The 25,629-nt window shown below is 42.4% G+C and overlaps 1 protein-coding gene across 15 annotated transcripts in view; it reads right to left on the bottom strand.

Annotated features, from left to right (window-relative positions):
* LOC118505865 (alpha-catulin) overlaps positions 1 to 25,629 on the bottom strand; it is an 86,215-nt gene that overhangs the window by 52,718 nt on the left and 7,868 nt on the right. For 6 of the 15 annotated variants that reach the window (XR_004905459.1, XR_004905461.1, XR_004905460.1 and 3 more), the window contains exons 1-2: positions 22,628 to 24,045; positions 4,656 to 5,110 (exon numbers count right to left, since the gene is read on the bottom strand). The exons of 2 other annotated variants lie outside the window; for them this stretch is intronic. Coding sequence is in view for 6 of the 13 variants with exons in the window: in XM_036042271.1 (XP_035898164.1) it covers positions 4,656 to 5,030 (375 nt within the window). In the remaining 7 variants the exon portion in view is untranslated. Of the gene's footprint in view, positions 1 to 4,655; positions 5,111 to 22,530; positions 24,046 to 25,629 lie in introns of those variants that run through there. 7 more of the 15 variants (XR_004905462.1, XM_036042268.1, XM_036042269.1 and 4 more) reach the window with 7 other exon arrangements.

The raw sequence follows: 25,629 nt of genomic DNA, 5'->3' as shown, positions 1-25,629 counted from the left end.
CTGTTGGAGGTGCGGAGTTTTGATTTACTCACCATCATTATCCAAATCAACGATCCCAAACCTGCACTAACAAGTACATTCAGTCGAGAGGGAAAGAGAAAGAGAGCGAAGCGCAAAAAAAAACCCCAACGAAGTAACACTGCTCCATCCAAAAGCTCCAACCAACCAAATTGTATGGAATTGCTGGGGCGAAAAAAGAAAGCCAACACGGGATGCCGTGGGAGGGCACGATTTCAGAAAAATTTATCAACTATTCATAAGACTCGCTGGCCTGCGCTGCGCTGCCATGTCCCGGCCCGGTAGCTCCTCGGCTGGCTCGTAGATTATATCTTATTCATTTGATATTATTTCTTAATCATAAATAGACCTGCGGGGTAGCTGGCATGATGTTGCGGTGGGCAACACACCCCCACCCCCCCTCGGAAAACATCTCGCGCCGCACCCATTTCGAAAAACCTCGCAGGGAACATCGCAAAACAGCAAATAATAATGATTGTGGGCTGCGACTCGCTGATGATGGCCGCGACGACAGCACGAGTACGAATCGGTGTAGTGTGGCAAGCGGCAACGGCTAAAGACACCACATTCTCGTTGTTGGATGTGAAAAGTGAACAAAGGGAGGAACTCACTCCTCCAGTTCCCCATCGAATAGTCGCCTTTTTTCTTGGAAGAAATTCCCACACCACCACCATCGCGGATATTGTTCAGCCAGTTCCAGTTCAGTAGCCGCAGCCGGCTGCATGTGTGCGATGCGGTTTTGGGCTCCTGTGGCTGGCAGGATGAAAAATATCCTTCAACCGGGCCTGCAATCGTTATATCACTTCAGTCAATATTGACTCTGATGACCCAGGGAGAGGCCAGGAATAGCAGCCGAGCGAACCTGGCATCCAACGCTGTGCGAGGTCACCGTTTTGTTGATGCGACACGGACAGAACCACTTCCTATCACGAACATGCACGCACATTATTCTGCCTGAACGGTTGTGTTCCATTTTTTTCGCTTCTATTTTTTTGTATTCCTGTCTTATGCCTTACACTCAGCTCAGTCTTTATACCCGACCGCGACACTGGAATAGTGCGACTGGAGGGGAAAAAAAGTGGTGGCTGCAACGCAAGAGCGTTTGTTTGACATTAAGAGGTACAAGCCGGTGACACGAGACCGCAACATTATGCTCGTTAATTGTTCATGCCCTGCAGTAGCATCGAGTGGCTTGTTCCTTTTGTCGAATGAGCCGTATGGTAAACTCGGCTCCGGAAAAGGGACCATCGCTGTTGACATTATCAAGACCATTCCGTCGAACACGCTGCTCCTTTCGACTGATTTAAACCCTAAAATAAGTTAGAGTTAGATAATTCGTTTTTTGTAGAGGACTTCAAGCGATTGTATTTAATCTTACTCTTCTATAACAGCAGATTGCTTTTTGCATTTTATTAGTTTGTTCTTGATTCTGGTTTATTTCTATTCGAATTCTCTGAAGTTGAATAAATATTCTAGGACTATATCGTTCGGAAGTCTAATCGTTTCGTTATATTAAAACAATTGCATTCTCCGAATTTCAATAATGCATTGTCCCCAACTATAAGTAAACTTGACAGAGAAACCAGCTTTCCAAAGGATTTCTCTTAAGAAAAAAAATCTCAACCACCTCACTTCTCAGCACAGCTTAAAGCATACAATCCTGTCTGTATCAATCGGTACCAAACGCAACAGCGAAGGCACGCCTCGCCATCGTCAAATCGTTCCCGAGAGCCACCGGCGACTTTTTCACCATCAATCATCGAATTACCCTACCGTGAATGATGAATTAAATTCCTTGAGCCGTGAACCGTTCTGGCCTATCGCTTCGTTTATGGGTGACGGCTAGCAAATCGAAAATCGCCTTCAAACAACTCCACTTAACTGCCGGAAAATTTGAAATCATTTTTCTCTCTCTCTCACTCGATTTTCCTATCATCTTCAACAGGTTTTTTGGTCGGCACTGATTGCGTGTTTCGCCATTTACTTTTCCAAATGTCGTGCATACGTGCAGAGAGATTAATAGAAGCAAGCTAGCAAACGCAATTCGACGCAATTCATTTGCGACCATTGGCGTTCATCCGAGTGTCGTAACTATCATTAAGATCTTCAGCACCTAAGTGCTAAGCAGCGGACCCGTAATTTCTCCCTCAACAATATCGATCGATGGCCACCATTATGCTCGCGGTAATGAATATCACGTTGCGCTTAATAAACCGTACACGTTTGAAGCATAAATTCAATTAAAGCGCGCGCTACTTGGCCAAACGACGACGACGACGACGCCGTGCCCCGGTTTTGGAGAATGGTTCTAACAGGCTAAGGAACCCAAACTAACCACCATTAAAAGGTGCCTTTGACGCGCACCTCATCGTGCCACATGGAGGTGTAGCGCGCCACACTCACAGCCACAATTTGCAATGGCCGTGAAACCTCCGGCGGCCGGAAGGAAAGCCAACCGGTACCGGGGAAACTCGCCCGCGGGACGGATGCACGGTGCGAACCGAAACACGTTGCCGGCTGGTTTTGGAATCGGTCGTGGGCGCCGTGAAATTCGTACGACTTCGCCACGTTTGCTCGTTACGTCGTTGCACATTATTGGCATGTTCTTAATTACCCTCATGGTGATGATGATGTGGATGGCGAGGACTGTCGACCACCGTTGGCGGTAAAACCCCACAGGGTAGCAACAACAACAACAACAGCGGTGATGACGGGAAATGGTGTGCGGCTTCACGGTTTACGGTCTCCTGACAGTGGCCGTGATCATCTTCAGCCAAACGTCGGTAATTACAACTATGTGAGCATATTCCTGTATAATTATCCTTAATCTTGCCGAGCACACGCTCCATTGTGGGGTAGCAGTTTGGGCCACAGGGCTGCCGCTAAGTTTGTTGTTTAGCATCATTAACAATGCGTACCGAAGGCATGGTTTTATTACTTGCTGCTTGCTGTAATTGCGCATTCATGCGACACGTTGGTAGAAAAACTTGGCGATTTTTTCAAAACTTGGATATTGCTTTAACTGACAAGGCATTCTTTTTCTTCCAGACACTACATCCTCGAAAGGCCTGCGACTGGCTTTCAGCGACTCGATTTTACCCATAGCAAGACAGTAAGTTATGAGCACACTAAGGATTTCTGACGAAGGCGAAATATTTAGGTAAACTACTTGTCATCGTTCCGAGCATAGAATTTGCAGATTTCCACAAATTTCACGACTTAAATATAAGAATCTCTATAATACATAAAACATCTTACTATAATAAAATGTCTGTTGATTTCTTATAGACCCAAATCAAGTCAGTAGATAACATTAACCAAAACATCAATATTGTGCTGGATCCTCACAACAAATCCAGCGAATCCATCTGCTTCCAACAAAGCTATGAGAGATATCCTTGTTGATAAACTTCTTATTCAAGAATTAGTCATGAGGAGATAAATCATCCATAAATACCTGGTGTTCCTTTACAGACTTGGGACGTAAGGACTGATGAAAAATCGTACAATAAATTGTCACCAATTTCTATAGAAGGCAAGACATCACTTCAATTCACCAAAGATCAAGAAATAACAGTCCTCCAAGAGATCTGCTCCTCCCAGGAACGGAACAGTATATCCTTGCTAGTTTGGTCGACTTTAATATCTACTCCCATTCCGCGAGTATAGTTTCTACTCTTAGCATCGTTGAAGCAATACTGTTCCCTTGTCAACTTTAAGCAATATAAAGCTCTGCTACATCACTTAAATATATTTTCCTATGCTATATGATATCTCCCGCCCCTGGTAAGGCAAGAAGGAATTTCTTTTTCATTCCAACATTGCTCAGCAGAGTAGCAATGAGCACAAACACTTGGCAGTGTAAATAGCCTCGAGGACTCGAGGACGTGAGTGTTTCATTTAGCTTTTACCCGGCACCGGTGAAGTCAGCGAGCTGAAACCAGATTACCCACAGCGCCTCGACACAATCGTAGTCGTTGTCCTACAAAAGGAAACCTACTTAGACGATAACTGCGAAAAGAGGTACGGTTTGGGCTCGAGAAGCTCGCAGGGCACAACGAGCCCAAGTCGACGCACACAGCTGGATGCCAGTAGCTACACTTTCCATGAACAAGCAACAACAAAAAACTGGTGGATACAAAACAAGATACGCGCAACACAGTTTCCTAGCACGGGTTTGCAGCTTTGCAAGGTGAGCTTTGTGTGAGCGATGGGATTTTAAGTGTCTTTGAAGATGTTGCGAGTGCGAGATTCAGTGCGATGTTCCAAACCGTGTCCCCGTTTGCTACTGCATTGAGCTTAAATGAAGCGATACACGAAAGCGAGCAAGAGCCTGTGTTCTGGTGAGCAGATGATTCCGATTTCCCCAAAAGCCAATTCAACAATTGCCGAACAGTAGTAGTAGGTGCAGTTGGGGAAAATTGGTGATGAAGCTCAGTGAGCACGGTGAGGGTGACTTTTTTTTTCTTGTTGCTTCGCCCAGTAGCTTAGCATTGTAGCATTACGCGTGTAGATTAAGCCACAAGCCACATATATACACACACACGGACACATACATTTACACCAACACACACACACACACACACTAGATTATAGGAATGGCAAGCGCCATCTTCGCCAATCGCTAAAATACACACTTTTGATTGCGATCTCCTGTGTACGGAGCTGTTGCTGCTGCTTCGCCGCCGGATGCCTGTATCACTTCCACTTCCGCCCGGGCCGCCCCTGTTCGGCCCGGCCCCGGAAGTGGTCGCCGAGGCCATCGCATCCGGTCCTCGGTTACGGTCCACATCAAAGGAAGCACTTTTGCGGCGACTTTCACCAATTTTACCCGTCGCGCCCAACCCACCACCACCACTGCTCGCACTTGACTTTGCTCCACCACCACCACCACCACCACCTCCTTCTCCACTCCTCCCCCCACCACCACCAGCAGCAGCAGCAATCCGTCGACCGATATCATCACTGGCACCGACGCTCGCACTACGCTCGAAGTAGCTCTTATCGTTCATTTTCACTCGCTTTGCTTGAATCACTTACACGCTTCGCCCTCTATTTCGCTCGCCCACTTCTGAGATTCGATCCCACGACGCTGATGGGTGGAATCATAGGTAAGAGACACACACACACACGATTCCCTCGCAACGCACCGTCCTTCGAGGATCCTTCCGATTCTTCACCCCAAGGAAATCAACCACATCACCTCGGGCGCTGCCAGCGAAATGTGACAACCCGTACCTGTACAGCTGCGGGGGAAAACTTCAACACCTTATCGCTTCTTCGCGTTCACAGCGAAATCAATGCGACAAATGCTCCACTCCACTGTGGTCAGAAGTTTAGCGACGGCAAAAAAAGAAGGCTTTTCCCCCTGCAGAGATTGCAACGCAACGCACTGATTCTGTGGTTCTTCGGTCGACTTCCGGTGGACGAGGAGGAACCCAGCCTAGCTACGATTTAAATATAACTTCCGTCACAGAAAGGTGGGGAAACTTTTTTCACTTCGTTCGTGCTGTTCTTTTGCGATCAATGCACTTCCATTCTCAAACGACTTGACGCGACAAGTGTTAGACTGCTTTTTTGTTGGAGTGTATTCCACAATGGTGTCAAAGGGAAAACTTTTCAACGAAACTACGAAATGGGAAAGTTTATGCTTGAAATGTGAGATAAACAGCAATGCGCTTTGGGTAACACTTGGGAAGCCGATTTTCCAACAACGCACGTCATCCTAAGGGGATTCTCCCAAAGTTTTGTTAAGAGAATCAGATTTTCTCAAGCAAGCGTTTTCCAAAAGAAATCTCGGTAAATGTGTTTCAACCTAAATTTCAACCTTATAGGAGAAGCCCTTAGTCCTTCAAACATGGGGAGGAATAGAGAATTATCCTAGATATTCTCATTTATATCAGGATAGATTGTATCCGCTTACGTTTACTTGTTTCAATCTTATTTTTTCAGACTTATTTCATCCTTATTTTCATCTGTCATTAGACTGTCTTCCCTCGCCTCGTTTTCCAGCTCAAACACTGACTTCACACTCCATTTTCTTATCAAATCCCTGCTTGAGACAGCAAATAGTAGGCAAAAGAAAGCCCAAAAAGTCATTTCAAATAATCGGTCTCCTTCCAGCCATTTTGCCCTAATGATGAGCACATTTCACATTTCATTCATGGATTCGAATCGCTTAGCCGTAAGCAGTGGCGCAATTTTATGAATCACATCCTAATCGAAACAATTTCCAGCCCGGGTGACAAAAATAAAACGGCCTCTCCCACCACTTCACCGATTTATCAAATTGCTTTCCTCGGCTCCTCGGCTGTCCTGCTAAACTGACCTCGCCGGTGCTGTTGGATCAAAGTTCGGCTGAACCCCTAGCGGACAACTTCCACCGATCCGACATTCATCATTAGGGCAATTTATTTTACATCACTCGCGGTTAACTCCATCCAAACTTCCACACGAAAACCGCAGCGAGCTGGCTCTCTCCGTGCGCCCCAACGGAAAACCGTCGGATTTATGGTGTTACGATCGGCCGTTTCTCTCCGGCAAGTTCTCTTTCTTGGGAAGGTTTTCTTTAGCTGTTCTAACCTTCTAAGCCAAACGCGTTTCGTTGCGTCAATTTAAAGGGCATTAATCTTCGGCTCGTTATCGGGCTGTACTGCCACGATCAGCTTCCATCGATTATTTATGTATCGACCACTGCTTATGCTTTTGCTCCATTTTCAAGTACATTTACACAACGGCAATACACCGACAAACACGCAGGCAGTTAACCCGTTGAAGGTACCCCAAAACAAGGAAACTATGTGTACAGCATACGAAATGGCTGCGGGGGAAACAAACGGACTCAAGCTTCCTGTTCCTATCATCAATCTATCCGTTGCGTTACTTGCATTTCCCGACCTATCGAAGCATTTTCTCGCTCCTTTTATTTCATCCATAACTTTACGACTTGGAACGCTTTCCAATTCTACCTGGCGATTTTTTGAATCACTGCCAACTCTCCCACACTGTCCACTACGGAACCAACCATAAAACATTGGAAGTAAAGTGCGCACACAAATACACAAACCAGCAGCATAAAACAGGAACCACAATAGTATCCTTGATGGAGAAAAAAAAATTCCCAACACAAGAAAAAACAATGAATCCAACACGTTCAACCAATACACCTGCAGCGTGCGATTGGTTTACGACGATGATGGTACCGACGATGATGATGATGATGATGGATCGGGGCTTTTCCCAAAATAATGTTGGTATTGGTAAACAAGAGCAAAAGAAAACCACACCACCGAAAGAAAACGGCGACAACAGAAACAAGAGGCTTTCTCCCACCGAAGTTAATTCAACAAGACAAAAATTGTGTAAGGGAAAACTCGGCAATTCCCTGCCGGCAGGGGGTTTGCATGGTGTTGCGAACGCGACAAAATAAAATTGAGCTAAAATGACTGGCATGCGAGTTAGTTGGAGGAAAAAATTATAAATGACTAAATATCTTTCGTTTAGGATAAATTCTCACCGGAAAATATTGTCTTAGGAAAACAACCATAAGTCACAGAGAGGCCTCATACCGCGAGAAAGACGAAATTATGGTAACATGTTAGGGTATGTCATAAAACATCTCGAAAAAGGGACAATATCCAGACATATGGAAATCATAAACTCAAGCCGTGTAATAAAAATGAAAGTGAAGAACATGGGCTGAAAGAGGTAAACACTAGAACACAATGCATACATTGTCATTGCGCGATTAGTTTCATGAAAGAACGATCAACGCACGATCGTAGGGCTGTGCAGGAAAGGCCAACTTGATGAATAAACAAACGACGCGCAGGCAATAGGCAATAGGAAAATAAACATACGCACTTGAACCACAGATGCGCGATGCATTACCCATGGTCATAAAACGATAGGGTAACAATCGCCAGATATTGTAACATTACAGACCTCCTACACTAGCCGACGCCTGGCAGGGGTCAACGCATCAGCATACCGAATTAGGAAAAGGGAGATCGATGTAATGCTATTTCATGTTCTTTTTCCCACGGAATTTTAGTATATAAGACAGGATTTTTTAAGAATAAAAGCGACTTGTAATCCAAACCTCAACGAAGAAACTTGTGTTTCATTGTTTGGGTATCCATACAGAATCGGGAAAATTTCATCTTTGCCTTCCCTCCGGAAATTGGTTACGCATTTCGGTGCCTCCCCACTCCGTCGGAAGAATTAGGTGAAATCTAGCCAGGCAAGAACCACGGTTAGAAACTTCTCCTGATTATTCAGGAAAAAAGGCTAATCGTCTGATCGAGCTACGGCATTCCCGTTGTCCACGCCGAGTTAGTGAAGTGCGAGTCCGCCGCTAAAAACTTCTCCTGGTTTTCCAGGAAAAAAGGTTAGCCGCCTGATTCAAGCAACTCTGACAAGGCCAGGAATCTGCGCGGAGATCTCCGAATCGATCACTCCTTCGCGTGGTCGGTTCAACAACGGTTCGTTATCGAACTAACAAATGGTGGCTCCAGAGAGGAGTTGTTAATATCCGCGCGCGTTAACAACTCATTCGAGCGAACTTACGTTCGTGGTGTGCTGTCGCCAAAAGAACAGCCTGTAACTGAACCCGCACCAAGCAGTGCTTCAAAAAGGTTCAGATTCAAATTCTGTGCTCGTGAAAAATAAAGTGAATTGCAGCGAGTGAAACGGTTTACAATTAATACACGTAAGAACTACAGTGCTATAAGTGAACCGATCGAGTGCCGTTGCGATCATATGTGCACAAGTGCAGAACAAAATCGGAGAGCATCAGTGAGTGCCAGTGCGTGATATAAGCAATAAACACGGCTCCGAACTAACCCATAGCAAAGGGTAATAAAGTTCTTCCAAAAAGGTAGAACTAAACGGAGTACGTTATTTTACTATCCGAGAACAATAGTGTTACAATACGGCTCCGGAGTGAACGAAAAAAGTTCACATCCGAAACAAACTCGAAAGTAACTTTAAATGTTTAGCGAAGACGTCTATGCTTACGAAAGAAATCGTGTTTAACAATCAGTACGTGGACAACCGCGGAATAATAAGTTAACCGAGTGAATGACGTTTCGATCGTTTTAAAGTGCTTGCGTTTAAATAATTGAGGACATAAACACCAGTGCATAAAAGAAGCTTATCAGCAATACGCACGTGGGAAAAAGTTCTCGTAAGGCGTATCTTAACGGAGTAAGTCAGTTGACTATCGGTGCAGATGGTTTTTTAGTACGACTCCGGAGTGAATTATCAGCGAGATCGAGACCACATTAAACTACCGGGCACTTCAAGGAAAGGTAACACCGAAAACGGTAAGTCGAACTTTCTTATCTATAGCTCAGAGTAGGAATTTAAAGATCCGCCGAGATGCCTTACAAATTTACCACGAACACTTCCGGCAGTTGCCGATTGTGCGTGGCGGAAGACACTTCCGAAGAAAGCATGATTTCATGCTATGAATGTGATAGGTGGTTTCATTTAACATGTGCCAAACTAACACGAAAACCAAAGCCGGAAGAATGTTGGCTTTGCGTAAAATGTCAAAAGATAGCATATGAACTTAATAGATTGCCCAAAGAATCTGCTAGTAAGGATACAGAGGCTATGTTCACAAGACTTTTGATTGGTCAACAAGAACAATCAAAGGAGCAATTACAAGAATTTCTAAAAGCAGTAACAACTATTGCGAGCGACAAGCAAGGATCGCCGCACATAGAAACGCTATTGAAAAGACAATCGCTTATGCAGTTGCCGAGATTTGGAGGGGATCCTGTAGAATGGCCAAATTTTAAGCAAACATTTGATGATACTAATGAGGAGGGAAGATTCTCTAATTTAGAGAATTTAAACCGCCTTAAACAGGCCTTATATGGACCAGCCCTCAAAAGCGTTCAACAATTAATGCTGGATTCTTCAAACGTGCCAGAAATAATGACACGCTTAAAAAACTCCTTCGGAAGAACAGATTTAGTGTATCTTGAACTACGTAATAATCTGTATAAAATCCGAGGAGATTCCAAAAGCATTGTCGTGGAAATGGTAAACGCTTTAGAAAACCTCATTCAAACAGTAAACTTGATGAGGGAACCGGACTACCTGAAAGATCACACTCTGGTGTTGGAGTTGACTGCTAGGCTACCACACCAAATTCAGGAAAAAAGAGCCCAGTATATGGCTGAAGCGGAATCACCGTTAAGGGTTCAAACTTTAGATAACCTATGCGATTGGCTGAGACCTTTCGCTAAAACGGCAAACATGCTAAAAACGATATCCGCACATACCCAACGTGGAGGCGTTCATCTCCACGAACAAAAAATCCCATACAAAGGTTTTCAACAACCAATCAAAAGGGGTAAGGATTTCGAACAGAATTCGAAAGCTGCTAGCAAATGCTTAATATGCAATAAGCTACATGAAACGATCAAATGTTATGCATTGGTCAATGAGGTGCCATCTGAGCGAATAAAAATTGCTCTAAATAAAGGGTTATGTTTAGGTTGCTTGAAATCTAACAATCATACAATACATGATTGTAGATCCGCGCAAATATGCGGGATAAATGGATGCACCGATAAGCATCATAAAATGCTTCATGTACCTCAAAATATTGAAATCGCAGGAGTAAACAATCATCAAGAACTAGAAGCAACATCATCAACGCACTTCCAAGTGTTGCCAGTTGAATTAATAAACGGCAATCACAAAATAAAAACCTATGCACTTTTAGACCCAGGTTCATCCTCAACCCTATTAGAAGAAAAAGTTGCGCGTCAACTTAACCTAAATGGGGAAGTAAAACCGCTCCAATTACTTTGGACACAAGGCAAACAAACTGAACACGTTAAAAGCCAAAACGTGGAATTAAGAATCAAGGGTCCAACTAAAAAGGGGTTTCAACTAAAGAATGTGAGAACGGTTAAAGATTTGAAATTACCTGTTCAATCTTTAGATTATGATGATCTAAGCAAAAAATATCCTCACCTTATGTTGCGAACGCGACAAAATAAAATTGAGCTAAACTGACAGGCATGCAAGAGATAGATGAAGAACTTTAAATCACTAAATATCTTTGTTTAGGATAAATTCTCATCGGCAAATATTGTCTTAGGAAAACAACCTTAAGTCACAGAGAGGCCTCATACCGTGAGAAAGACGAAATTATGGTAACATGTCAGGGTATGTCATAAAACATCTCGGAAAAGGGACAATATCCAGACATATGAAAATTATTAATAGACTCAAGCCATGTAATAAAAACGAAAGTGAAGAACATAGGCCGAAAAAGGTTAACGCTAGAACACAATGCATACATTGTCATTGCGCGATTAGTTTCATGAAAGAACGATCAACGCACGGTCGTAGGGCAGTGAAGGAAAGACCAACTTGACGAATAGAACAAACGACGCGCAGGCAATAGGCAATAGGAAAATAGGCATACGCACTTGAACCACAAATGCGCGATGCATTACCCATGGTCATAAAACGATAGGGTAACAATCGCCAGATATTGTAACATTACAGACCTCCTACACTAGCCGACGCCTGGCAGGGGTCAACGCATCAGCATACCGAATTAGGAAAAAGGAGATCGATGTAATGCTATTTCATGTTCTTTTTCCCACGGAATTTTAGTATATAAGACAGCTTTTTTGAGAATAAAGATCGACTTGTAATCCAAACCTCAACGAAGAAACTTGTGTTTCATTGTTTGGGTATCAGTACAGAATCGGGAAAGTTTCACCTTTGCCTTCCCTCCGGAAATTGGTTACGCACTTTGGTGCCTCCCCACTCCGTCGGAAGAATTAGGCGAAATCAAGCCAAGCAAGAACCACGGTTAGATACTTCTCCTGGTTATCCAGGAAAAAAGGCTAATCGTCTGATCGAGCTACGGCATTCCCGTTGTCCACGCCGAGTTAGTGTAGTGCGAGTCCGCCGCTAAAAACTTCTCCTGGTTTTCCAGGAAAAAAGGTTAGCCGCCTGATTCAAGCAACTCTGACAAGGCCAGGAATCTGCGCGGAGATCTCCGAATCGATCACTCCTTCGCGTGGTCGGTTCAACAACGGTTCGTTATCGAACTAACAAATGGTGGCTCCAGAGAGGAGTTGTTAATATTCGCGCGCGTTAACAACTCAATCGAACGAACTTACGTTCGTGGTGTGCTGTCGCCAAAAGAACAGCCTCTAACTGAACCCGCACCAAGTAGTGTTTCAAAAAGGTTCAGATTCAAATTCTGCGCTCGTGAAAAATAAAGTGAATTGCAGCGAGTGAAACGGTTTACAATTAATACACGTAAGAACTACAGTGCTATAAGTGAACCGATCGAGTGCCGTTGCGATCATATCAATGTGCTCAAGTGCAGAACAGAATAAATCGGAGAGCATCAGTGAGTGCCAGTGCGTGATATAAGCTTTATATAAGCAATAAACACGGCTCCGAACTAACCCATATCAAAGGGTAATAAAGTTCTTCCAAAAAGGTAGAACTAAAAGGAGTACGTTATTTTACTATCCGAGAACAATAGTATTACAATACGGCTCCGGAGTGAACGAAAAAAGTTCACATCCGAAACAAACTCGAAAGTAACTTTAAATGTTTGAGAAAGAAAAACTCTTCAGTGAAGACGTCTATTCTTACGAAAGAAATCGTGTTTAACAATCAGTACGTGGACAACCGCGGAATAATAAGTTAACCGAGTGAATGGCGTTGCGATCACATTAAAGTGCTCGAGTTTAAACAAATTGAGGACATAAAATTACCAGTGCATAAAGGAAGCTTATCAGCAATAAGCACGTGGGAAAGAGTTCTCGTAAGGCGTATCTTATCGGAGTAAGTCAGTGACTATCGGCGCAGATGGTTTTTTAGTACGACTCCGGAGTGAATTATCAGCGAGATCGAGACCACATTAAACTACCGGGCACGTCAAGGAAAGGTAACACCGAAAACGGTAAGTCGAACTTTCTTATTTATAGCTCAGAGTAGGAATTTTAAAGATCCGCCGAGATGCCTTACAAATTTACCACGAACACTTCCGGCAGTTGCCGATTGTGCGTGGCGGAAGACACTTCCGAAGAAAGCATGATTTCATGCTATGAATGTGATAGGTGGTTTCATTTAACATGTGCCAAACTAACACGTAAACCAAAGCCGGAAGAATGCTGGCTTTGCGTAAAATGTCAAAAGATAGCATATGAACTTAATAGATTGCCCAAAGAATCTGCTAGTAAGGATACAGAGGCTATGTTCACAAGACTTTTGATTGGTCAACAAGAACAATCAAAGGAGCAATTACAAGAATTTTTAAAAGCAGTAACAACTATTGCGGGCGACAAACAAGGATCGCCGCACATAGAAACACTATTAAAAAGACAATCGCTTATGCAGTTGCCGAGATTTGGAGGAGATCCAGTAGAATGGCCGAATTTTAAACAAACATATGATGATACAAATGAGGAGGGAAGATTTTCTAATTTAGAAAATTTAAACCGCCTTAAACAGGCTTTATATGGACCAGCCCTCAAAAGCGTTCAACAATTAATGCTGGATTCTTCAAACGTGCCAGAAATAATGACACGCTTAAAAAACTCCTTCGGAAGAACAGATTTAGTGTATCTTGAACTACGTAATAATCTGTATAAAATCCGAGGAGATCCCAAAAGCATTGTAGTGGAAATGGTAAACGCTTTAGAAAACCTCATTCAAACAGTAAACTTGATGAGGGAACCGGACTACCTGAAAGATCATACTTTGGTGTTGGAGTTGACTGCTAGGCTACCGCACCAAATTCAGGAAAAAAGAGCCCAGTATATGGCTGAAGCGGAATCACCGTTAAGGGTTCAAACTTTAGATAACCTATGCGATTGGTTGAGACCTTTCGCTAAAACGGCAAACATGCTAAAAACAATATCCGCACATACCCAACGTGGAGGCGTTCATCTCCACGAACAAAAAATCCCATACAAAGGTTTTCAACAACCAATTAAAAGGGGTAAGGATTTCGAACAGAATTCGAAAGAAGCAAGCAAATGCTTAATATGCAATAAGCTACATGAAACGATCAAATGTTATGCATTGGTCAATGAGGTGCCATCTGAGCGAATAAAAATTGCTCAAAATAAAGGGTTATGTTTAGGTTGCTTGAAATCTAACAATCATACAATACATGATTGTAGATCCGCGCAAATATGCGGGATAAATGGATGCACCGATAGGCATCATAAAATGCTTCATGTACCTCAAAATTTTGAAATCGCAGGAGTAAACAATCATCAAGAACTAGAAGCAACATCATCAACGCATTTCCAAGTGTTGCCAGTTGAATTGATAAACGGCAATCACAAAATAAAAACCTATGCGCTATTAGACCCAGGTTCATCCTCAACCCTATTAGAAGAAAAAGTTGCGCGTCAACTTAACCTAAATGGGGAAGTAAAACCGCTCCAATTACTATGGACACAAGGCAAACAAACTGAACACGTTAAAAGCCAAAACGTGGAATTAAGAATCAAGGGTCCAACTAAAAAGGGTTTTCAACTGAAGAATGTGAGAACGGTTAAAGATTTGAAATTACCTGTTCAATCTTTAGATTATGATGATCTAAGCAAAAGATATCCTCACCTTGCAAATCTTCCAGTTTCAGGATTCCAAAATATTCGACCCACTATAATGATCGGCTTGAATAACAATCATTTATTGATGGGGTTTAAACATAAATATGGTAAACCCACCGAACCGATAGCAATGAGGACAAGATTAGGTTGGCTAATTTACGGAAAAACAACCGAAAGCCAAGAAGAAGAATATTCCATGATAGTACAAGAGAAAGAAAGTTTTCGTAAACCAATATCCAACCAATTTTCAGTAGAAAAGTGTGGATTAAAACCAGGTGATAAAATTTCTCTTTCTACGGATATTGCAAAGTCAAGCTTAAAACAACCAGCAAAACGACGGAAAATAAAATCTGAAAAAATAATTTGCAGAGATATCAATGGTCATGGGTCAAAAAGAGATAAATCCGGAGAAATTCGTCAAAAGGGCTACAAATTAATAAATGAAAATTCAGTTGTTCAGGTATCAACTACAAAAAAGAAAAGAAATAGGATTTCTACCTGTATCGCAAACTCCAACGTTTTTATGGAAAAACAAAAGACAAAAGATCGAAAAGGATCTACACCTGTTAAAACTTTGCACGGGAAATACCGCCGTTCAGTCAAAGAACTGGCGGATTTAAATGGTTACGGCAAACAAAAGTTTGAATCACCGTTAAACAAGAAACAAAGGCTACCCAATAAAGAACGAATTGAAAGTAGTTTCATAGGAATTCATGAAGAAAATATGATTGAAGAGGTAATTGATAAGGAATTACCAACAATAAAGATGAAAAGTAAGCAAATAATTCCTGATGCATGGAACTACGAGGTTTTGACAGCCAGCTCAAAGAAAGCTACTGCAATCACACAAACGATTAAGCCTATAGGAAAAGGGTTTATTGGTTTTATCAAAGATATCAGGGTATTGTTCCACAACTTATCGACCTTTATATTAATCATGTTATTTCTCTTTTCAGCTGAAGTTTTGGGCAATACAACAAGGGGATTGATTACATATTTGATTGCAACCAACAAACTATTCGCAAAAGAAAATAGCCTCTTGCATGCCACAAATGATATAAGAAGAAAAGAAAATCTATCAAATCCAATCGACACAAATGAAGCGTTCAAGTATTTTAACTTTCAAAAATTCTAAGTAGAAAACGATCGTCAAATGGACATTGCGAGAAAAAATACACATTAGTTTTCTAAAAGAGTAGTAGTGAAGAGATTAGCTCAAACGTAAGAAAAATCAACTTTGACTCTCTATATCAAAAGTCTTGTAATTGCAACGCACCCGCGCAAGAGCAACGCATTTCGTCAGTAACGTCTGAGTTCAACCAGCATCAGAGAAGTCTTCAGAGCGTCATTCTTCATCCGGCAGATACAGTTGGTCTGCTATCAACAATTAGATGACAACGGTCAACGTCGAAGGGAACTACGAAGCGGTAATATGCGGTTGGCTAGTGCTTAGATACGAAATTGGCTATCTCAACAAAAAAGTGGAACTTCAAAGGGTGTGCAAAGTCACAACTATAATCTACGAAGAAAGCTAGCTAATGTTCAACTATCAAACGTTCAAGGTCGAACAACTGCTGTATGTCTTGCTAACGCCATCGAGAGACTACTGTTTGGTCATATGGGCCGAGTCTGATGGAAAGCAAGGTCAAGATGCTGAGATCTCCAGAAGATGAAAACCCGCTATACAAAGTGATGAGAGAATCACTTCTTCTGTGCAACTAAATCAGAGCTGAACAACACCCAAGTCTACAATAGTTTCCGCATAACGCCTTACTGCGGTCTAAACTTTAATCTTGGTCGACCAGCTGATTACAATGCATCTTCAACTATCGATATCTAAATCTTAAAATCCAGCATCAAAATGACGACTATTCTTCACATCGTAGCCACTTGAGAAATTGCCCAACTGAAGCCATCGTGTTTTAAGACGACGACGTGTGAAATCAACGAGCAACTACAACATCTCTTATCCTGTAGAGATTCTTGAAAATCGTGTCAATCAAAGTCGTACCTAAGCTTCAACGCCCAACGCGCAGCCCTACGAGTAGTCCAATGTGCAAACAACAGTGAATTATGCCTCACAACTATCATCTCCTTCGTGCTTCGTCATCGCCTCGACAACCTACGAGCACCAACGCATCCTCACCGGCTAGACATCTGTAAATGGTTTCTTCAACCGACTGCAAGCATCGATGAACCGTCAACGGCAGAATGCGTGCAATTACAATCAGGTGTCGTATAATGAGAGCGCGAGACAATTCAATTGATTAAAATATTAGGAAAGTTAACTCAACAGGAGAAGTTAAATTTTATCTCGGCAGTAATACGTCGCGTTTATTTGGTAAAACTTATAGTTTTACGAGGGCCGGAATGTTGCGAACGCGACAAAATAAAATTGAGCTAAACTGACAGGCATGCAAGAGATAGATGAAGAACTTTAAATCACTAAATATCTTTGTTTAGGATAAATTCTCATCGGCAAATATTGTCTTAGGAAAACAACCTTAAGTCACAGAGAGGCCTCATACCGTGAGAAAGACGAAATTATGGTAACATGTCAGGGTATGTCATAAAACATCTCGGAAAAGGGACAATATCCAGACATATGAAAATTATTAATAGACTCAAGCCATGTAATAAAAACGAAAGTGAAGAACATAGGCCGAAAAAGGTTAACGCTAGAACACAATGCATACATTGTCATTGCGCGATTAGTTTCATGAAAGAACGATCAACGCACGGTCGTAGGGCAGTGAAGGAAAGACCAACTTGACGAATAGAACAAACGACGCGCAGGCAATAGGCAATAGGAAAATAGGCATACGCACTTGAACCACAAATGCGCGATGCATTACCCATGGTCATAAAACGATAGGGTAACAATCGCCAGATATTGTAACATTACAGACCTCCTACACTAGCCGACGCCTGGCAGGGGTCAACGCATCAGCATACCGAATTAGGAAAAAGGAGATCGATGTAATGCTATTTCATGTTCTTTTTCCCACGGAATTTTAGTATATAAGACAGCTTTTTTGAGAATAAAGATCGACTTGTAATCCAAACCTCAACGAAGAAACTTGTGTTTCATTGTTTGGGTATCAGTACAGAATCGGGAAAGTTTCACCTTTGCCTTCCCTCCGGAAATTGGTTACGCACTTTGGTGCCTCCCCACTCCGTCGGAAGAATTAGGCGAAATCAAGCCAAGCAAGAACCACGGTTAGATACTTCTCCTGGTTATCCAGGAAAAAAGGCTAATCGTCTGATCGAGCTACGGCATTCCCGTTGTCCACGCCGAGTTAGTGTAGTGCGAGTCCGCCGCTAAAAACTTCTCCTGGTTTTCCAGGAAAAAAGGTTAGCCGCCTGATTCAAGCAACTCTGACAAGGCCAGGAATCTGCGCGGAGATCTCCGAATCGATCACTCCTTCGCGTGGTCGGTTCAACAACGGTTCGTTATCGAACTAACACCTTACTAATCTTCCTGTTTCAGGATTTCAAAACATTCGACCCTCTATAATGATCGGCTTGAATAACAATCATTTATTGATGGGGTTTAAACATAAATATGGTAAACCCACAGAACCGATAGCAATGAGGACAAGATTAGGTTGGCTAATTTACGGAAAAACAACCGAAAGCCAAGAAGAGGAATATTCCATGATAGTACAAGAGAAAGAAAGTTTTCGTAAACCAATATCCAACAAATTTTCAGTAGAAAAGTGTGGATTAAAACCAGGTGTTCAAATTTCTCTTTCTATGCATATTGCAAATTCAAGCTTAAAACAACCAGCAAAACGACGGAAGATAAAATCTGAAAAAATAATTTGCAGAGATATCAATGACCATCAGTCAAAAAGAGATAAATCCGGAGAAATTCGTCAAAAGGGCTACAAATTAATAAATGAAAATTCAGTTGTTCAGGTATCAACTACAAAAAAGAAAAGAAATAGGATTTCTACCTGCAACGCAAACTCCAACTTTTTTATGGAAGTACAGATGAAAAAAGATCAAAAAGGATCTACTCCTGTAAACACTTTACACGGGAAATACCGCCGTCCAGTCAATGAACTGGCGGATTTGAATGTTTACGGCAAACAAAAGTTTGAATCACCGTTAAACAAGAAACAAAGGCTACCCAATAAAGGACCAATTGAAAGTAGTTTCATAGGAATTTATGAAGAAAATATTATCGAAGAGGTAATTGATAAAGAATTACCGACAATAAAGATGAAAAGTAAGAAAATAATTTCTGATGCATGGAACTACGAGATTTTGACAGCCAGCTCAAGGAAAGCTACTGCAATCACACAAACGATTAGGCCTATAGGAAAAGGATTTATTGGTTTAATCAAAGGCCTCAGGGTATTGTTCCACAATTTATCGACCTTTATATTAATCATGTTATTTCTCTTTTCAGCTGAAGTTTTGGGCAATACAACAAGGGGATTGATTACATATTTGATTGCAACCAACAAACTATTCTCAAAAGAAAAAAGCTTCTTGCATGCCACAAATGATATCAGAAGACAAGAAAATCTATCAAATCAAATTGACACAAATGAAGCGTTCAAGTATTTTAACTTTCAAAAATTCAAAGTAAAAAACGATCGTCAAATGGACATTGCGAGAAAAAATACACATTAGTTTTCTAAAAAAGTAGTAGTGAAGAGATTAGCTCAAACGTTAGAAAAAATCGACTATGACTCTCTATATCAAAAGTCTTGTAATTGCTACGCAACCGCGCAAGGGCAAGGTATTTCATCAGTAACGTCTGAGTTCAACCAGCATCAGAGAAGTCTTCAGAGCGTTATTCTTCATCCGGCAGAAACAGTTGGTCTGCTATCAACAATTAGATGACAACGGTCAACGTCGAAGGGAACTACCAAGCGGTAATATGCGGTTGGCTAGTGCTTAGATACGAATTTGGCTATCTCAACAAAAAAGTGGAACTTCAAAGGGTGTGCAAAGTCACAACTATAATCTACGAAGAAAGCTAGCTAATGTTCAACTATCAAACGTTCAAGGTCGAACAAATGCTGTATGTCTTGCTAACGCCATCGAGAGACTACTGTTCGGTCATATGGGCCGAGTCTGATGGAAAGCAAGGTCAAGATGCTGAGATCTCCAGAAGATGAAAACCTGCTATACAAAGTGATGAGAGAATCACTTCTTCTGTGCAACTAAATCAGAGCTGAACAACACCCAAGTCTACAATAGTTTCCGCATAACGCCTTACTGCGGTCTAAACTATAATCTTGGTCGACCAGCTGATTCGAATGCATCTTCAACTATCGATATCTAAATCTTAAAATCCAGCATCAAAATGACGACTATTCTTCACATCGTAGCCACTTGAGAAATCGCCCAACTGAAGACATCGTGTTTAAGACGACAACGTGTGAAATCAACGAGAAACTACAACATCTCTTATCCTGTAGAGATTTTTGAAAATCGTGTCAATCAAAATCGTACCTGAGCTTCATCGCCCAACGCGCAGCCCTACGAGTAGTCCAATGTGCAACCAACAGTGAATTATGCCTCACTACTATCATCTCCTTCGTGCTTCGTCATCGCCTCGACAACCTACGAGCACTAACGCATCCTCACCGGCTAGACATCTGTAAATTGGTTTCTTCAACCGACTGCAAGCATCGATGAACCATCAACGGCAGATTGCGTGCAATTACAATCAGGTGTCGTATAATGAGAGCGCGAGACAATTCAATTGATTAAAATATTAGGAAAATTAACTCAACAGGAGAAGTTGAATTTTATCCGGGCAGTAATACGTCGCGTTTATTTGGTAAAACTTGTAGTTTTACGAGGGCCGGAATGTTGCGAACGCGACAAAATAAAATTGAGCTAAAATGACTGGCATGCGAGTTAGTTGGAGGAAAAAATTATAAATGACTAAATATCTTTCGTTTAGGATAAATTCTCACCGGAAAATATTGTCTTAGGAAAACAACCATAAGTCACAGAGAGGCCTCATACCGCGAGAAAGACGAAATTATGGTAACATGTTAGGGTATGTCATAAAACATCTCGAAAAAGGGACAATATCCAGACATATGGAAATCATAAACTCAAGCCGTGTAATAAAAATGAAAGTGAAGAACATGGGCTGAAAGAGGTAAACACTAGAACACAATGCATACATTGTCATTGCGCGATTAGTTTCATGAAAGAACGATCAACGCACGATCGTAGGGCAGTGCAGGAAAGGCCAACTTGATGAATAAACAAACGACGCGCAGGCAATAGGCAATAGGAAAATAAACATACGCACTTGAACCACAGATGCGCGATGCATTACCCATGGTCATAAAACGATAGGGTAACAATCGCCAGATATTGTAACATTACAGACCTCCTACACTAGCCGACGCCTGGCAGGGGTCAACGCATCAGCATACCGAATTAGGAAAAGGGAGATCGATGTAATGCTATTTCATGTTCTTTTTCCCACGGAATTTTAGTATATAAGACAGGATTTTTTAAGAATAAAAGCGACTTGTAATCCAAACCTCAACGAAGAAACTTGTGTTTCATTGTTTGGGTATCCATACAGAATCGGGAAAATTTCATCTTTGCCTTCCCTCCGGAAATTGGTTACGCATTTCGGTGCCTCCCCACTCCGTCGGAAGAATTAGGTGAAATCTAGCCAGGCAAGAACCACGGTTAGAAACTTCTCCTGATTATTCAGGAAAAAAGGCTAATCGTCTGATCGAGCTACGGCATTCCCGTTGTCCACGCCGAGTTAGTGAAGTGCGAGTCCGCCGCTAAAAACTTCTCCTGGTTTTCCAGGAAAAAAGGTTAGCCGCCTGATTCAAGCAACTCTGACAAGGCCAGGAATCTGCGCGGAGATCTCCGAATCGATCACTCCTTCGCGTGGTCGGTTCAACAACGGTTCGTTATCGAACTAACACATGGGGAGTGGGGAAAAGCGTCACACACACAAAATGGGCTCGTGTACAAGTGGTAGGATGTCGAACGAGAGGTGGCTGCCGTTTGAATGAAATTTATCCCTTTTAGGACTTCCAATTTTTGTTGGTCTTGGTATTGGGTTTATTCCTATCGTAGAACTCAGTAATTAGGTAGGAACTTGTTCGTTTTGTTGTGTTTTTGTTTTTTACTTGCAATGAAAGATTTTTTTCGTATTTTACACATAATATCACTGCAGAAACAACACCCAATTCTGACTTCTCAAAACGCCGGCTATTGACTCAGACGTAGCCAAGCGAAGATAGAGCATATGGAGACGCGAGTTATTGGGGAATATCGAGTCGAAGGATACATATTTCTTCATCAAACTTATCACTAATATCGATAACACCACCAAACGCCGATATCTCAGCGCAAAGACCCACACACACACACACTCGAAAGCTTCGCGATTCGCGCCCGAACCACCAAACACTATACGGCGCAACAGCACGCACGGTCACAATAACCACTTGTATATCGGGGCGGTGTTTCTTTGGCCTGGTTTTGTTTGGTGTATGTTTCCTTCCTTTTTTTATTCTTTTCCCCCTCACTGTGTTTCCATCTGCCGTTACCTTCCGTTTCCCTCGTTACGATTGATTTTCCCGAGAGTCCCTCAGCCTAGCGAGCCCGCGCTAGGGCTCAAGGCGAAGGCTGAGAGCAAAGTCCCGCGTGAGCGAACACACGGGCCGTCCGTGAGAATGTGCTCGAGTGTTCAACTTCACGTGATCTGACAACACACAACAGACGTGACGTACGTCGCAAAGCACAAACCCGAGCAGGATTTTTCCCTGTTCGCCAGGCGAAGGGATAGCAATTGCTACTGTCACCGGGACAACTGGAGGCACGGCAGCCCGATAAAAAAAGGAGAACAAAAACCAGGACACTGGACTGGGCCTGGACTTACTGGCTCGCGAACCTTACTTGCACAACCCGGGGGGCCCGTAGTTTATCCGCGTGCGATTTTCACTTCAGCCCACAACTGCACCCAGAATCAACTTCACCTTTTTTTTTCTGCACCCAGAAGCGCAACGCTTCCCGCTAGTCACGCACTGCCACTTCCCACGGTCACTGCAAGTCCTCTAGGTGAGGTTGCTGATAGCGAATGTACGCGGTTATCATGCCACGGGGAGTTTTTCGTGTGTTTGTTTTCGGGGTGTTTTCTTGCAAGCGATGCGAACGGAAGACGATATGCAACTAAGCCCGAACAAGACGATGCGACCCACCAATATCCCGCAGCAAACACCAGCAACCAGCACCAGCAACAGTAGCAACAGCGGACACTCACGGAAAGCACACCACACGCACACACGCTTGCGCTTGGGAAAAAAATGGAACGTGTACGGCGGTGGAAAATCTCTACATTGCACCCACATTTGCGTGACGCTGGTACTGGTAGGTGGCGCTCGGATGGCTCCAGTTTCCCGCGAACAGCCGCGTGGGCAATGCGGAACTCACCACCGCTCAGCTCAGCTTCTGTGTGACTTCGGGGGCAATATTCTAAAGCAGTGGAAGAGATTTACTTTGGAAGTGGTCAAAATTGCACTTTATTATAAAATTATCTCATTTACAATACTTTTAGAAGCTTATTTGAGCGAGGCAATGAATCAAAAATAAGTATAAAAACAATTATGAGAGTAAAATATATTTATTTTGAAGGTATACCTTAAAAGAAAAAATAAAACATAATTATGAAAAATAGAATACAAAATGATGTAAAAGAATAAAACAATGAACACAAAAAAGTCATTCCTTTAAACAGTAAAAATTGTTAAATAAAAAAACCTTTAAAAAATTAAAGTTTTATTTTACTGAAGTAGAAATTGATAATGAAATATATTATTAAAATGATAAAAAGGATAAACACAATAAGAACAACAACAAAAATATGCAGAAAAAGAGATACTACCATAAAGTAAAACAAACAAAAATACAACTTTTGGCAAGCCTTTGAAAGTAATAAAAAATAACTAACATAAAAAAAACAAAGAAAAACTAAATAAAAGAAAAACAACTACGAATTATTGAACAAATAGAGAACAGCATAAAAAATGGCTAAGAATAAAAATAAAATAAAGGAACTTGATAAGATAAGAGCTTAACTTGAACTTGAACTTGGTGTGACAAGAATCAAAAGGATAAAAAAGAGACTAAAACATTATAACTTTTTTTATCTAAGGGTACAATATACCTGAAAAGCTAAAGAATCAAACCAAACAAGCTTCCCAATAATAAACATTTATTTCAAATAAACGAAACAAACCCAATTATTGGGATTTATCTTCCCCAAACATGAACAGTAATAATTTCAAGGGCCACCCACCGGCCTTACGGCCCCGGACGGTGAGTGTTCTAAAATTAAACACGTCCACACTTAGACATCCATCCAGCAAATCGACTTATCATCGGGACGTTCCCAATGCCTATTAAAAAGCCTCACTCGCCTGCACTCACACAACTAAAACCCAGGACTCTACTCTAGGTGATAAGGATGCCTCGCAGTTTGGGCTGTGTGTGAAAGGTGTCGGTACAATCGTTCCACGAGGTCGGGAACTAATTTTAGATTGCAGCCAAAGCTGTGGTAGTGAATGTGCTACCACATCCACAACGCTAGCGTCAGTGGGAAATCCTGCTGAGAGGGAGAGAGAGAGAGAGTCCTGCTTTAAATCTCACACTGCTACTCTCAGTGCTGTGTGCGTGTAGGAGAGTGGCCGGAGCATAAATCGAATGCCCGCCTGCCTTGCAACCTCGGCAAAGGACGAACCTTGATCGTGAACTTTTTTTTTCTTCCCTCTTGTACCCCACACTAATACCACTCACTCGCGCAGGGAAGCTTTCGCGTGAGTGACTGCTGGCTGTTAGTGTGCGTGCGGCGATTCCGGTGAGTGGGCGACCGATTCAATGATTTGTTGTGATGTGCACAGGATAACACAACAATCCGTGCGCATGTCGCTTCGCAGCCGTTTCCCCAGGAATTTCATCCTTTCACACGCACAACAACGGGATTTCCGCTTCCATCCATCCGGTCCTTTCGCAACATGCTTTCGATCAGCGTGCCCCCATCACACGCACACACACACACGCGCACAACGCACAACCCACACAAACCATATGCGGAACGGGACAGAGCAGCATCTGAATGGAAAAAAACACACAAATAAACCACTATCAACACTGCAACGCTGCATGCGCCAATGCATATCCGTGACGTAGACGACAGAACGTCCAACCAACGTCATCAGGCGGGAATGTTGTTGGTGGTGTAGCTAATAAAAAGGAAAAACTGCATTGTAACCACAATTGCAACCGACCGACGAACAACGACGGTAACATTTTACGGCTTTGGAACGGCACATTTCCTTTTATATCGTGCAGCTATCACTAGACAGGGGACTGCGGTGTGGGCAGATGTACGATGCACATTCAATTTTTTTCTGTTTGGGTGTATGTTTGCTGACAGCAGACGATGCATCTTCGGTGCGAGAGTTCCGTCTCACGGTCAATTTCACCGTTATGCTGCTTGAGCGGCATGCTGTGTGCCTCAGTGGGACGGGAAATGGGCAAAAGGAAAAGACATAAACCACCAGAAACACACACACACAATATTCAGTATCGCCGACGTACAAAAAAAAACAAACATAATGCTCCAATGCTCTAGCGCATGCTGTTAAATAGTGTAGCGTTTTTTTTTTTTGGGGGAGGAACGAATGGTAGGACCCAATTTCAGGGACTTTTTGCGGGAGGATTGTGAAATAGAAACCAGCTCAGCGTAACGAATCGGATCTGACTGGAAGAGATGTTGTTCACTGTCCCCTTTGTTCTGCCGTGGCAAGTTTTTGGTTGCTCAATCAGTAGGATAAATTGGAGAACTGCTTTCGGGAAGACTCGTTGCGGAAATTCTTCAATTTACTTGCTAATGTTAAGTTCTTATCGGAGGAAAAACTTCAAAAATTGCTTTTGCATTGGCTTTAGTCTAGAGCTTTATGTTAAGAATATTGAGTTCTAA

This window comes from Anopheles stephensi, chromosome 2, assembly GCF_013141755.1.
Source record: "Anopheles stephensi strain Indian chromosome 2, UCI_ANSTEP_V1.0, whole genome shotgun sequence".
NCBI classification, from domain to species: domain Eukaryota; kingdom Metazoa; phylum Arthropoda; class Insecta; order Diptera; family Culicidae; genus Anopheles; species Anopheles stephensi.
The sequence above is the reverse complement of the archived record's forward strand: the minus strand, read 5'-3'. Positions and strand labels throughout refer to the sequence as shown.